This window comes from Bos mutus, chromosome 6 (genome assembly GCF_027580195.1).
Source record: "Bos mutus isolate GX-2022 chromosome 6, NWIPB_WYAK_1.1, whole genome shotgun sequence".
Classification (NCBI taxonomy): Eukaryota; Metazoa; Chordata; class Mammalia; order Artiodactyla; family Bovidae; genus Bos; species Bos mutus.
The window spans coordinates 104796619-104811419 of NC_091622.1; the positions used below are offsets into that span (position 1 = coordinate 104796619).

Genomic DNA, 14801 nt, shown 5'->3' on the forward strand with positions numbered 1-14801 from the left:
AGAGTTCAGAGAAAGGAGTTACTTATTTAAAAGAAGACAACAGGGAAACAAGATGTAGATAAGAATGTTCTCTAGATGGCTGAAACATCAGTGATAACTGCATGATAAACCCCCCAAATTCAGACACCTTCGGAGTGACAAAGGGCATGTTCCTTTAAAGGCATGCTGGTTTGTCCCCTGGAGGTTCCCACAGTGCTGTTTAAACCCCATGATGTTCTCAGGAATAACCCTGGGTTTACTTACAGAGAAGACGGCAGCCAGAGTCTCAATGCCACCGGTGCTCAGGGTGATGTATGGGATCTTTTCTGGAGTGATTCCAGCTTTTCCAAAGATACTGTTGGTGTAGAACCAAATCTATAAAGCAGGAGAGACAAAAAAGGCAGAAGGGTCAGTGAGAGGCATCTGCTCCCTAAACTAAATTCAGGTACAAATGGTCTCTGAGATTTGCTGCTAAGTCCGGGGGCATAAAGTGGAGCTATGAGCCAAGGTGATGATTTATTTTTTTCCTTCTCCCATTACTAAAAGAATGTCTACATTACTGGGAGCAACATGTGCTTAGCTAAGTGTGGCAATGAGATAAGAATAGAAATCTTGGTGGAGTTTCCATGAATTCTCCTGAAAATTAGGTTTTCACCAAAGAGGTGTGATTCCATTTTTGCCCTTCCTCTTTTCTGCTGTCAGGATGGTGAATGTGATGGCTGCCGCTTCAGCAGCCCTCTTGGGACAGCACTGCTTTTAGCCCCCAAGGTAACATGCTGAGAATAAGAGACGGTATCTGATCCACATGACATTTTACTTCATATTTTGGAAAATCGTCAAACTAAATCTATAATGGGTACAACATGAATGAGGCTCCTGCGAGTTCCACAACTCTCAAGCTGCATAACTATACATAGAACTCTTATGGGATGAAAGCCACCTGTTCAGATGCTGGAGCAGGAAGTTAGAAGGAAACTGTGTCCGTACTCACTAGGGGTGATTTTGTAGTTTATTATCCACACCTGGGCACTTTGGAGAGTGCTAATAATGTTTCTAGGACATCAGCCATAAACCAGGACTGCCTTCTGCAAACCCCGGTATGTGGTCCTGGGGCTACTGTACCAGAGCTTTCAATTTCCTTCATGTGAGAGAGAAGGCCTATTGTTTAGGTCGCTGTTGAGGTTTCTGCCACATGAGGTCAAACCTAAGCTTAACAGACACATGTCATCAGACACTGACAGGGCATCAGAAAATCCGCGATTTGGAGTTTGGAGACCCGGCTCCATCCTGAACTACCTGTGCGACCTCAGACAATTTTCTCTGTCCAGCTGAGATTCCTTCTTCTCCTTGGTCAAAAGAGGATAACCCTAACCCTTCCTGGGAGATGTCAGGAAGTGGGTAAGGACTGTCACTATTCATTGATCCAAACTTTTGGATCAAAAGGCTGAGAGTAAATCATTTGTGTTCCCTCCATCCCAGCCATTTCCTTGAAAAGCAACAGTTTGCAGAATGATAGAAAACCACGTACATCTAGAGACTCTCTGGAGGAGGAAATGGCAACCCACCCCAGTATTCTTGCCTGGGAGATCCCATGGACAGTGGAGTCTGGCAGGCTACAGTCCATGGGGTCGCAAAGAGTTGAACATGATCATGCACACACACACAGACTCTGGTAAAAACTACTGCACATGAAATTATCTGAGCTTGTGGGCACTGATACATCTGGTGGCAAACATGGGAAAGACACTCCTGTTTGTGTCTGCCTCTCATTTGAGTGAGCTGATAAATTAGAATTTTAGACTGTATCTTTGCTGTCACATCCATAGCGTAGAGAAGTGACTCCTGATAAATTCATTACTTCCTAGAGCTCCTGGGCTATGACAGAAGCCAAAATTTTCCCCAAAGCCTCAGTTTCCATTGGATTTGTTTATACGTTGAAGATGACTGTGATCCCCAGCACATCTTCAGGGTTGGATCAAAGCAGTTTAGAGCCTTTCTTAATCTTCACCCAAGTTCATGGATTTTCAACAGTCAGTGGTCTCTCTGACCATGCCCAGTTGAACTTGTGAAATGAAATATTTCCAGCCATATCCATGGGCAAGAAAGGTCACAACCATCAGCGATTTCGTAAATGTCAATGAGGGCTCCCAAAAGGGAACACAATGCCAGCGATCCAGCAGATACCATCACCCGCTACGATGGTGATTGCTAAGGAACCCTGGGGAATGCAAGAAGCAGCCATCCGCTGAGTCTACCATTCCTAACGTGAACAGGGAATTGAGGAAGTAAGCAATCAAGAAACAGGAACTGGCCCCTGATAACTGAGGTGCATACAAAAGGAGTAAATTCAGTGAGCCCAGAGGCTTTCATCTCCCCATAAATGGAAGAACACTAAATCCATAAACTTGATATCTGATTTGCCTTACTCACAATATCTTGATGTTCAGACTGCCTGCTCCCTTTGTTGCAAACTTGTACATAGCCTGACTCCACCTCCCACCTCCGTGGAGCAGTTTTCTCAGGGCTACTGAGAGGCTGCCTCCCAAGTTTGAGTCTTTAACATTTCCACCAAAGAAAACAACTCTACTTACAGGTTGTGACTTTTTTTTTCTTTCAGTTGACACCCCGCTGCAAAGGTGGAGGCTGATGTTTGTGTTATTCTCAGCGTCAGCCCTGAACCCCACCCCCTGACCTGTTCCTCTGTCAGAAGCTTCCAGTCTCTGATCTCATGTGATCTGTATTCCCCATGGAAGCTGGCGCCACGCTCCTTCCTGCCCCTCATGCCCCTTCCCACCCCAGCTTCTTCCCTGCCTCCAACTCTCCCTGGAGCAACGCTGCCTCGGGCACTCCTGACGGGTTTAAATGTTAGTGAAGAGTCACTGTGCAGAACACTAGAGACTCACAGGGACAGTTATAAGTGGCCCTCTCTTATGTGCATGCTAAGTCACTTCAGTCCAACTCTTTGCGACCCCACACGGTGTAGCCCACCAGGCTCCTCTGTCCATGGGATTCTCCAGGCAAGAATACTGGAGTGGATTGCCATGCCCTCCTCCAGGGGATCTTCCCCACCCAGGGATCGAATCCACATCGCATACATCTCCTGCATTAGCAGGTGGGTTCTTTACCACTGAGCCACCTGGGAAGCCCCCAGTCCTCTTGTACTTAAATGCATTTCTGCAGTGATAGGCAGAAATCGGTCCTTTGGGTGGTCTCCCCATCCAGGGCCAGCAAGGAGGACCTGCTGGACTGGCCTTGTCCCCACAGGGAGGGCCCGCACATCACACAAGCTGCCTGTCTCATTTGGCTTCCTCCACGAAGCCATCTCTCTCTCCCTGCATCATCTTACAGAGCTGCATGGTAACTGCCTCTGTCTCTGCTTCCACTGAGGTTTATTTGATCTGGCAGTTTGAGGGCGCTGAACTGCATGGAGACACAAAGTCTGGAGCATGTCCTGCGGCGGACCCTCCCATGGACTATGATTTGTGTTGACCTCACCCCAACACAACCGTGCTCTCTCTGGTTGCCTGATCGACTCCATCCACTGAGGCAGACGGTGCAGTGGAAGGAGCTGCTATTCTGGGAGGCGGGCAAGGCAGGATTTCAATCCCAGGGCTGCCTCTGGTGACCTGAGGGTCTGGAGGCAAATGATTTCACGTCTTTTAGTCTCTGTTCTCTGAAAGAAGGTAATCATACTTGCAGGGTAGTGGTGAAAGGTTTTTAAATGAAAGTTTTCTTAAAGCATCCTTTCTCTAATGGGTGCACAGCACACATCGAGCATCAGTCTGGAAGATTCCTGTCTCTCTATGGAGATGCCACTGCTTCTGGGTAAAGGAGGACATGGGACAGTTGTGTGCAAGCCCAGGGTGGAAGCATCTCTTATCTGCCTCCATCCAGCCTCCTCCCTGTGGGATGGACCTGTAACCGGGAAGGGTTACTTTTAAATTTACACTGGATCTGCTTCTGCGACTTTAACTCTTTGTTATAAACGGTGGCCTGCCCCAGGGAGATAACCTGAGCCTCCCACCTCTGAAAGACTGTAAGAAAGTGAAACTAACACATTCCCCTGCCTGAAGCCATTCTAGGGGACTTTTGCAAGGATTGAATCATCTTTTTACCTTATTTCCTCACCTGCCCCCCACCCCCCCACCTCTGATCCATAAAAGAACCTGGTAACCAGGCCCTGACAAGGTGGTTATTTTGAGGTGCTAGCCTGCCATCTTTTCGGTCAGCTGGCTTTCCAAACAGTTGTGTTCCTTGCCTCAACACCTAGTCTCTCGGATTCGTTGTCCAGTCGTGCGGCAAGCAGAGTGAGCTTGGACTCAGTAACAGACCTTTAAGGGACTTTGCAGGAGCTGGTGGGAGGAGGATTTGGGCCTCCTTGACCCCCTGCCTCTGATGCCCTAAAGCCGTATGCAGGTCAGGAAGCAACAGTTAGAACTGGACATGGAACAACAGACTGGTTCCAAATAGGAAAAGGAGTTCGTCAAGGCTGTATATTGTCACCCTGTTTATTTAACTTATATGCGGAGTACATCATGAGAAACGCTGGACTGGAAGAAACACAAGCTGGAATCAAGATTGCCGGGAGAAATATCAATAACCTCAGATATGCAGATGACACCACCCTTATGGCAGAAAGTGAAGAGGAACTCAAAAGCCTCTTGATGAAAGTGAAAGTAGAGAGTGAAAAAGTTGGCTTAAAGCTCAACATTCAGAAAATGAAGATCATGGCATCCGGTCCCATCACTTCATGGCAAATAGATGGGGAAATAGTGGAAACAGTGTCAGACTTTATTTTTCTGGGCTCCAAAATCACTACAGATGGTGACTGCAGCATGAAATTAAAAGACGCTTACTCCTTGGAAGGAAAGTTTTGACCAACCTAGATAGCATATTCAAAAGCAGAGACATTACTTTGCCAACAAAGGTTCGTCTAGTCAAGGCTATGGTTTTTCCTGTGGTCCTGTATGGATGTGACAGTTGGACTGTGAAGAAGGCTGAGCGCCAAAGAATTGATGCTTTTGAACTGTGGTGTTGGAGAAGACTCTTGAGAATCCCTTGGACTGCAAGGAGATCCAAACAGTCCATTCTGAAGATCAGCCCTGGGAGTTCTTTGGAAGGAATGATGCTAAAGCTGAAACTCCAGTACTTTGGCCACCTCATGCGAAGAGTTGACTCACTGCAAAAGACTCTGATGCTGGGAGGGATTGGGGGCAAGAGGAGAAGGGGACGCCAGAGGATGAGATGGCTGGATGGCATCACTGACTCGATGGACGTGAGTCTGAGTGAACTCCAGGAGTTGGTGATGGACAGGGAGGCCTGGCTTGCTGCGATTCATGTGGTCGCAAAGAGTCGGACACGACTGAGCGACTGATCTGATCTGATCTGATCTGACCCCCTGCCTCTGATGCCCTAAAGCCCTCCTTCTTAACTCAGGACAGGTGTTCTAGAGACAAAGTATAACATGCAAATGATATGCAAATCATTTTCATCTCTCAACAGCCTGGAAGGGGACATTGCCAGAGGATCAAAGACCACACACAGATGACAAGGCAAGAGCTGGACAGAGACCCAGGCCTGTGCTTCCTGCAGTGCGTTCTTCCCACTGCATGGGCTGTGCTGGGCTCTGAGCCCAGGTTCAGTTCAGTTCAGGTACTCACTTGTGTCCGACTCTTTGCGACCCCATGGACTGCAGCACGACACGCCTCCCTGTCCATCGCCAACTCCCGGAGTTTACTCAGACTCATTTCCATTGATGATGCCATCCAACCATCTCATCCTCTGTTGTCTCCTTCTCCTCCCACCTTCAATCTTTCCCAGCATCAGGGTCTTTTCCAATGAGTCAGCTCTTCACGTCAGGTGGCCAAAGTATTGAAGTTTCAGCTTCAGCATCAGTCCTTCTAATGAACACCCAGGACTGATTTCCTTTATGATGGACTGGCTGGATCTCCTTGAAGTCCAAGGGACTCTCAAGAGTCGTCTTCAACACCACAGTTCAAAAGCATCAGTTCTTCAGTGCTCAGCTTTCTTTATAATCCAGCTCTCACATCTGTACATGACTACTGGAAAAACCATAGCTTTGACTAGATAGACCTTTGTTGGTAAAGTAATGTCTCTGCTTTTGAATATGCTGTCTAGGTTAGTCATAGTTTTTCTTCCAAGGAGCAAGCATCTTTTAATTTCATGGCTGCAGTCACCATCTGTAGTGATTTTGGAGCCCCTCAAAATAAAGTCTCTCACTGTTTCCATTGTGTCCCCATCTATTTCCCATGAAGTGATGGGACTGGATGCCATGATCTTAGTTTTCTGAATGTTGAGTTTTAAGCCAACATTTCCTCTTTCACTTTCATCAAGAGGCTCTTTAGTTCTTCTTCACTTTCTGCCATAAGGGTGGTGTCATCTGCATATCTGAGGTCATTGATATTTCTCCTGGCAATCTTGATTCCAGCATGTGCTTCATTCAGACCAGAATTTCGCATAATGTACTCTGCATGTAAGTTAAATAGGCAGGGTGACAATATACAGCCTTGACGTACTCCTTTCCCGATTTGGAACCAGTCTATTGTTCCATGTCCGGTTCTAACTGTTGCTTCTTGACCTGCGTTCAGATTTCTCAGGAGGCAGGTAAGGTGGTCTAGTATTCCCATTTCTTTAAGAAATTTCCACAGTTTGTTGTGATCCACACAGTCAAAGGCTTTGGTGTAGTCAATAAAGCAAAAGTAGATGTTTTTCTGGAACTCTCTGGCTTTTTCAATGATCCAGTGGATACTGGCAATTTGATCTCTGGATCCTCTAGCTTTTCTAAATCCAGCTTGAACATCTGGAAGTTCACGGTTCACATACTGTTGAAGCCTGGCTTGAAGGATTTTGAGAATTACTTTACTAGCGTGTGAGATGAGTGCAATTGTGCGGTATGTTGAACATTCTTTGACATTGCCTTTCTTTGGGATTGGGATGAAAACTGACCTTTTCCAGTCCTGAGGTCACTGCTGAGTCTTCCAAATTTGCTGGCATATTGAGTGCGGCACTTTCACAGCATTAGAAATACAGGGGATACAGCATCAGGGGATACAGGAACTGAGCTGTTATGGCAACTCATCCCCAAACTGTCAAGTTTCATGTTGAGAGCTGAACATAGACAGTTGAATCTAGAGCTTCTACTCTGGCACACACTGGGGTGGCCACTTGGAAGGGCCCTCATTTAGCATTCTCTCCTGTCACGGGGACAGAGCAAATTCTTCTAGTGAGATGGTCTCAGTTATGAGGGTAACAGAACATTTAATTTCTCTAGTTTGAGTTAGGAATTTATCTGGGAAGAAACCTTGAAATGAAACCTGTTCATAATGCTTCTGTTCTTGTGATGAGAAGTTCTGTGCAGAGTATGACTCGGGGTTCTGAATTCCTAATGATGCTTAGACAAATGAGATGGACACTCACATGGCCTGGTTCCAGGCTGGCAGAGGGGGAGGGGTCACACTTTGCTACAAACCTGTCTCAGGCTCTCCTGCCTCCCACCCTCCTTTCCTTCTCTCAGCCTTGTCTCCCTTCCTTTCTATTGTTTATTCAGTACCGTGGGGAACAACATGCCTGTCCTTGCCCTCCCAGATCTAGTCTAGCAGGGAAAGGATGTGTTATACAACAGTCACACAGGTAAAGATCAAGGGGCACACTAGCTCCCCAGGAATGCTGTGACACTTGGGCCCCCACAGAGTGGACAAATATGCTGGCAGTAAAAGGCCGTGAGTGAAAAAGGTGGCTTAAAGCTCAACATTCAGAAAACTAAGGTCATGGCATCTGGTCCCATCACTTCATGGCAAATAGATGGGGAAACAGTGGAAACAGTGGCAGACTTTATTTCTTTGGGCTCTAAAATCACTGCAGATGGTAACTGCAGCCATGAAATTAAAAGACGCTTACTCCCTAGAAGGAAAGTTATGACCAACCTAGACAGCATATTCAAAAGCAGAGACATTACTTTGCCAAAAAAGGTCCGTCTAGTCAAGCCTATGGTTTTCCAGTAGTCATGTACAGATGTGAGAGCTGGACTATAAAGAAACCTGAGCACTGAAGAACTAACTGATGCTTTTGAACTGTGGTGTTGGAGAAGACTCTTGAGAGTCCCTTGGACTTCAAGGAGATCCAACCAGTCCATCCTAAAGGAGGTCAGTCCTGGATGTTCATTGAAAGGACTGATGCTGAAGCTGAAACTCCAATACTTTGGCCACCTGATGTGAAGAGCTGACTCATTTGAAAAGACCCTGATGCTGGGAAAGATTGAGGGCAGGAGGAGAAGGGGATGACAGAGGATGAGATGGTTGGATGGCATCACTCACTCAATGGACATGAGTTTGGGTAAACTCCAGGAGTTGGTGATGGACAGGGAGGCCTGTTGTTCATGGGGTCGCAAAGAGTCAGACACGACTGAGTTACTGAACTGAACTGAACTGAACATCTAGAATGAATATTATCAGACCCACATGGCTTCCTACCAGCCTGCACTCTGAGCCTCCCCACTCATGTTTTACGTTTATTCTGACAAGATTAGGAGTCTTGCTTCCCAAGTATGGTGCATGTCAGAAGCAGCAAAGTTTAAGTGTGTGGCATTGAGAAAGAAGAAAGCACTGCTAGGAACAGTCTTGCTGATACCAGCTAAGAGGAAGGGGGATCTAACAGAGGCCCATCAGTTACCATCAGAGATAGTGTCTGTCCATAATTTCATCGAGCTTCCCTGGTGGCTCAGATGATAAAGAATCTGCTTGCAACGCGGGAGATCTGGGTTCAATCCCTGGGTCGGAAGGATCCCTGGAGAAGGGAATGGCAACCCACTCCAGTATTCTTGCCTGAAGAATTCCATGGACAGAGGCTACAGTCCATGGGGAAGCAAAGAGTTGGACACGAACTGAGCAACTAACACAAACACACATGATTTCATGCAATCCTCATGGTAGCTGTGAAAAAAAAAAAAAGAATCTATATCTCCATTTTCCATAAGAGGAAACTGAGGACTGGAGGAGTTGGTATGATTGGCCTCCTCTGTTGAAGAAGGGAGAAATTCAAAAGAAGGAAGGGTAACCTAAGGAGATGAGAGTTCCACTGTCATTCTTCACATTCTAGAAGATTCCAGAACGTTCAAGAAAACTATGGCTTTCTTGTCTCAGGTTTGGCAATCCAGTCAAATTTTCCCCTCAAGGACTTGGTAGGAAGTGCACCCTCCCTACCCCTGTTCTTACCTCCTACTCCTTTCCTCACATAACACTCAGCTGCCTCCATGCGTCATGGGCTGCTGGAGACCCATGGACCCTGGGAAGGGTCTCCATCCTCAATGATGGTTATGGGCAGGGAGCAGCATCAGAGAGACTGAATCTTTGCACAGAAACCAAAAACACAAGTCTGTTTTTTTGAGCAAAGAACAAATTGTTGGAGGAAGGCAGCTACACAAAATAATTTTAAGTGACAGGTCTAATTTTAGAGACGAGAACTTGAAAGTTACTGTGAGAAGGAGGGGAAAAAACAATCTGACGCTGAAAAGGGAATGAGAAATAACTAAATGTTATGTTCAACTTTCACTTGATTTCTAAAGAGTGTGAAAACCATTCATCGACTCTTTAGCAAAAAAAAAAAGTACTGAACAATATGTAATGCTTGTTTAGGACAGTGATTCTCGACTGGGGGCAATTTTTGTCCCCAGGGGACATTTTGCCATGATGGAGACATGTTTGTTTGTTGCATGAACTGTCACCTAGGGAGTAGAGGTCTGGTAAGCTGCAAAACATCCTAGAGTGTATACTAAAATTCCACGACAATGAATTTTCCAGCCCCAAATGTGCATAGTGCTAAGGCTGAGAAAGACTGGTTCAGTGCAGGGTATAAGGTCTCAGAGATGGGCTGGGGAATCTGTCAGGGCCCTGCTGCCAGGACGTGTAACCCACCATGACCTTGAGCAAGTCCTTGATCCTCTGCAAGCCTCAGCTTCTTCATTTAGAAAATGGGGATGGAGCCACCTACCCTGCAAGACGTTTGGGTCCAGAATAAAGTGATGAATGGAGATGCCTAGCAGTGTTTATGCCTGTCTTAACATATAGACTGTGTCCCCCAACATTCATTGTTGTTGTTCAGTCATTAAGTTGTGTCCAACTCTCTGGGACCCCACGGACTGTAGCATGCCAGGCTCCTCTGTCCTCAACTATCTCCCAAAGTTTGCTCAAATTCATGTCCATTGAATAGGTGATGTTATCTAACCATCTCATCTTCTGTCATCCCCTTTTCCTCCTGCCCTCAATCTTTCCCAGCATCAGGGTCTTTCTCAATGAGTTGACTCTTTGCATCAGGTAACCAAAGTACTGGAGCTTCAGCTTCAGCATCAGTCCTTCCAATGAATATTTAGGATTGATTTCCTTTAGGATTGACTGTTTGGATCTCCTTGCAGTCCAATGGACTTTCAAGAGTCTTCTCCAGCACCACAATTCAAAAGCATTAACTCTTCAGCACTCAGCATTCTTTATGATCCCCTCACATAATTTCTGTAAAACTAAGGGGACAGAGCAAGTATTAAAGTGCATTTAGAGGCTATCATCTGTGTTAGCTAGCTCTCTCCTTTGATCTTGTGAATTATTTGGGGGTAGAAGGTAGCTTTTTCCAGGTGCAGGGAGGGAGCTTGGACTAGGGCATAGGAAAGTGGGCTCTGAGGCTGGGATTTGCTGCTCACTGGCACTTGTCTTTTAGTATGTAAGAATCAGGGCTTCCCTGAATGCTCAGTTGGTAAAGAATCTGCCTGCAATGCAGGAGACCCTGGTTTGATTCTTGGGTCAGGAAGATTTGCTGGAGAAGGGATAGGCTACCCACTCCAGTATTCTGGCCTGGAGAATTTCATGGACTGTATAGTCCATGGAGTCGCAAAGAGGCGGATATGACTCAGCGACTTTCACTTCACTTCACTTCATGTAAGAATGAAGTAGGACTTGTCCCCTTGACTGCCTATGGATGATCTAGGGACCCAGCCCGGTGACATACATGTATACTCTGAGCATGGAGTCAAACTGGGGTAGTTGCCAGGGGCTGGGAGTGGGGGAAACTCAGTGTCATTAATGAATAGGTATAAAGTTTCAGTTTAAGCAAGATGAACAAGCTCTAAAGATCTGTACAATATGATGCCCATGGTTAACAATGTCATATTGTGCACTTAAACATTTGTGAAGAAGATAAATGTCATGCTAAATGTCCTTACAATGATAAGATGGAGGACTTCCCGGGTGGCACAGTGGATAAGAATCCGCCTGACGATACAGGCGACACGGGTTTGATCCCTGGCCTGGAAAGAGTTCATGTTGTCGGAGCAACTAAGGCGGTGCACCACGACCTCTGAGCCTGTGCTCCAGAGCCCGTGAGCCACAACTACTGAGCCCGTGCTCCCCAGCTGCTGAAGCCTGTGCTCCACAGCTGGAGAAGCCACTGCCATGAGACGACTGTGCACCGCAGCTAGAGCAGCCCCTCCACTCTCCACAATTAGAGAAAGCCCACGAACAGCAATGAAAGGCCTAGCATGGCCAAAGTAAGTAAATAAATAAATACATTTTAAAAAAGAAAGAAAAAGAAAAGAGTTGGAAAGTAGTCAACGCAAAGGAAAGTGACTGAGATCTCAGATCTGCTGGCTCTGGGAGCAGATTTTTTTTTTTCTCCATCTATGCTTATGCAGTGGGGCTTACAGAAACACTCAAGTGGAATTTACAAAGTAATACAGCATATGCAAATTGGAAAATTATGTCTCACAGAAGGAGAGAATTCTGTTTAGAAATGTCATGGTTCTCGATCTAAATGTCTCATTACATACAGATTCCATATGTGGCTTTACAATTCCACGTGTTAACTTTAAGAAACAGATGCTTTCTCTCTCTGCTTACTCAGAACAGGGAGGGAGCATTTGAAACAGTCTAGCACAACAGAGGTCCATGTAGTCAAAGCTATGGATTTTCCAGTAGTTATGTATGGATGTGAGAACAGAGAATTGACTTTTTGAAGTGTGGTGCTAGAGAAGACTCTTGAAAGTCCCTGGGAAAGCAAAGAGATCAAACCAGTTAATCCTAAAGAAAATCAACCCTGAATACTCTTTGGTAGGACTGATGCTGAAGCTGAAGCATCAATACTTTGTCCACCTGAAGAGCCGACTCATTGGAAAAGACCCTGATGTTGGGAAAGATTAAAGCCAAGAGAAGGGGACAACAGAGGATGAGATGGTTGGATAGCATCACCGACTCGATGGATATGAACTTGGGCAAGCTCTGGGAGATGGTGAGGGACAGGGAAGCCTGGCATGCTGCAGTCTATGGGGTTGCAAAGAGTTGGACACGACTTGGTGATTGAACAACAATAAGCACGACCTTGGTCTTATCCAGAGGAGGCAACAATAGGACTAGATCAAGGTCAGGCAAGTTAACCCAGGTGCCCCCTCCTTCTGCTGACACAACTAGACCAAGGTTAAGCAAATAAGCCACAAGATGATTTCACTTCATCCTGATATTTCCAACAAAAGATGCAAGAGAAAAAAAGAGAAATGAGGCTGAACACTGGGTTGTTAACTTCCCCCCCATCCCCTACCCCCTGACTGGAACTACTCCCCTTTCAGGTTGCCTTCCCTACCCACCCACAAACATCCTCCCTGCTGACTCTGGTATGCCAGGGCAACTCTTTCATCTGGGCTTCTTCAGAAGTTCCCTTCTCCTGCCCTCTGGGCCCAGCCACACTTGTCCTGAGCTATGTAACTGACCTCGAGGGAATCTGATTCCTTCAGTGCAGGAATCTCCTCTATGTATTCCTGCCAAGTGGCTGGCCAGCTGGCTTGCACACTTTCACAAATGGGGAACTCACTACCCCTGGAGGCAATCCACTGTTTTCCAGAAGCAGCCATAACAGTAATGATCCTAAGTCTGCCTCCCTACTCCTAAAATTTCTGAATTCTACATTTTGGAGCCCCTAAGAGAGAAGGGGAGGCTTTGTCCATTGGTGGGTTAGGGTACCCCAGAGAAGAAGACCCTCCTCTGGTTTACCTGCCCACATCGACTTGGGCCTCAAGAAACTTTTCTTTAAAGCCTTTAAATTTTATCAGGTCAAAATCATACATTGAAGCCAGCCCAACCAATGTTGTTGTTGAACAGTTGCTAAATCCGACTCTTTGCGACCCCACGGACTGCAGCACGCAAGGCTTCCTTGTCCTTCACTATCTCCTGGACCTTGCTCAAACTCATGTCCATTGAGTCAGTGAAGCCATCCAACCATCTCATCCTCTGTTGTCCCCTTCTCCTCCTACCTTCAATCTTTCCCAGCATCAGCCCAGCCAAGGGTACCTTTCTTTAAATAATCTCAATGTCATGTCGCTTACTTGTGACTTTCTAATATCTTCCTTAAGAAATATGACTTTTAGGCACTTCTCTGGTGGCCCAGTGGTTAAAAATCTGCCTTCCAATGCAGGGATGCAGGTTCCATCCCTGGGCGGGGAACTAAGATCCCACGTGCCGTGGGACAACTACAGAGCCCATGCTCTGGAGACTGAAAACACAACTAGAGAAAAATCTGCATGCTGCAAGGAAAGATCATGTGTGCCGCAACTAAGACCAGACACAGCCAAATAAATAAATATATATTTTAAAGACATATGATTTCTAAGTGTTTCTAGGGATAAGTAATTATAATGATAGCAGCATTTAGTAAGGGGTAATTCTGGGCTAGCTGCTTCATTGAACATCTCACATAGATTATCTCTTTCCATATTACATTATCCCATTTTACAGATATGGAAACTGATGGTCAGGTTACATGATTGCCCAGTGGCACAGAACTGGGCTAGAACCCAGGGCATACAGGGTCCAAGCCCTGGCCCACCTCCCCCCACCCTTCCCTCCGGTTCCTCTGTCTGTGCCGGGGCACTCACCGCATTGAGGCCGGAGAGCTGGTAGCAGGCCATGGAGATGACTGCGGTGATGAGCTGCCAGCGAACGAAGGGACTCCTGAGCAGCTCCAGCACAGATACCAGCCGGATGTTCCTCTGCACGCGGCTCTCCGCCAGGACCTCCTCCATCTCACGGGAGACGTCCTCTTTGCCCAGGAAGGTCCGGAAGGCTACCAATGGGGAGGAGCACGGATTTCAGTGGGGATTATTAGGACGTCCGCTGTGTCTGATGTTGGGGCCCCCGGGGATGGTCTGTCCCACCATCCAGACACACCGGATGGTTGTATATCAAAGATGGAGCTGGCAGGGGTCGTTGAGGCCATGGAGTGCCAAGCCCTTGTTTAAAAGTAAGAAAATAGGGACCTCCCTGATGGTCCAGTGGCCAAGAACTCTGTTCTCCCACTGCAGGGGTCCCAGGTTTGATCCCTGGTCAGGGAACTGAATCCCATAGGCCACAACTAAGCGTTCACATGTGACAATGAAGAGCAAGATTCTGCATGCTGCAAGTAAGACTGGAGCAGCCAAATAGATAAATTATATATACACACACACACAAAGACCCTGATTCTGGGAAGGATTGAAGGCAGGAGGAGAAGGGGATGACAAGGATGAGATGGTTGGATGGCAGCACCGATTCAATGGACACGAGTATGAGTAAACTCCAGGAGTTGGTGATGGACAGGGAAGCCTGGAGTGCGGCAGTCCATGGGGTTGCAAAGAGTTGGACATGACTGAGCGACTGACCTGAACTGATATATACAAAACAAAAGTAGGAAAACAGGAGGCCCACAGAGATGTAGTGACCTGCTCAAGGTCATTGAGTTGGCCAGGAGAAGAACCCCTAGAGAACCAGGCTCCTCTGATTGCCCCCACTGCAAAGCTG

The 14801-nt window shown here is 46.7% G+C and overlaps 1 protein-coding gene and 1 non-coding gene across 4 annotated transcripts in view; one reads left to right on the forward strand and one right to left on the reverse strand.

Moving 5' to 3' along the window:
* Positions 1–14801, reverse strand: part of SLC2A9 (solute carrier family 2 member 9) — a 238583-nt gene that overhangs the window by 101534 nt on the left and 122248 nt on the right. For all 3 annotated transcript variants that reach the window (XM_005893200.3, XM_070372693.1, XM_070372694.1), the window contains exons 7-8: positions 13901–14088; positions 244–354 (exon numbers count right to left, since the gene is read on the reverse strand). In XM_005893200.3, the coding sequence (XP_005893262.3) occupies positions 244–354; positions 13901–14088 (299 nt within the window). The remainder of the gene's footprint in view (positions 1–243; positions 355–13900; positions 14089–14801) is intronic.
* TRNAG-CCC (transfer RNA glycine (anticodon CCC)) lies at positions 14283–14356 on the forward strand. The gene has a single exon. It is a non-coding gene; the product is annotated as a tRNA-Gly (tRNA).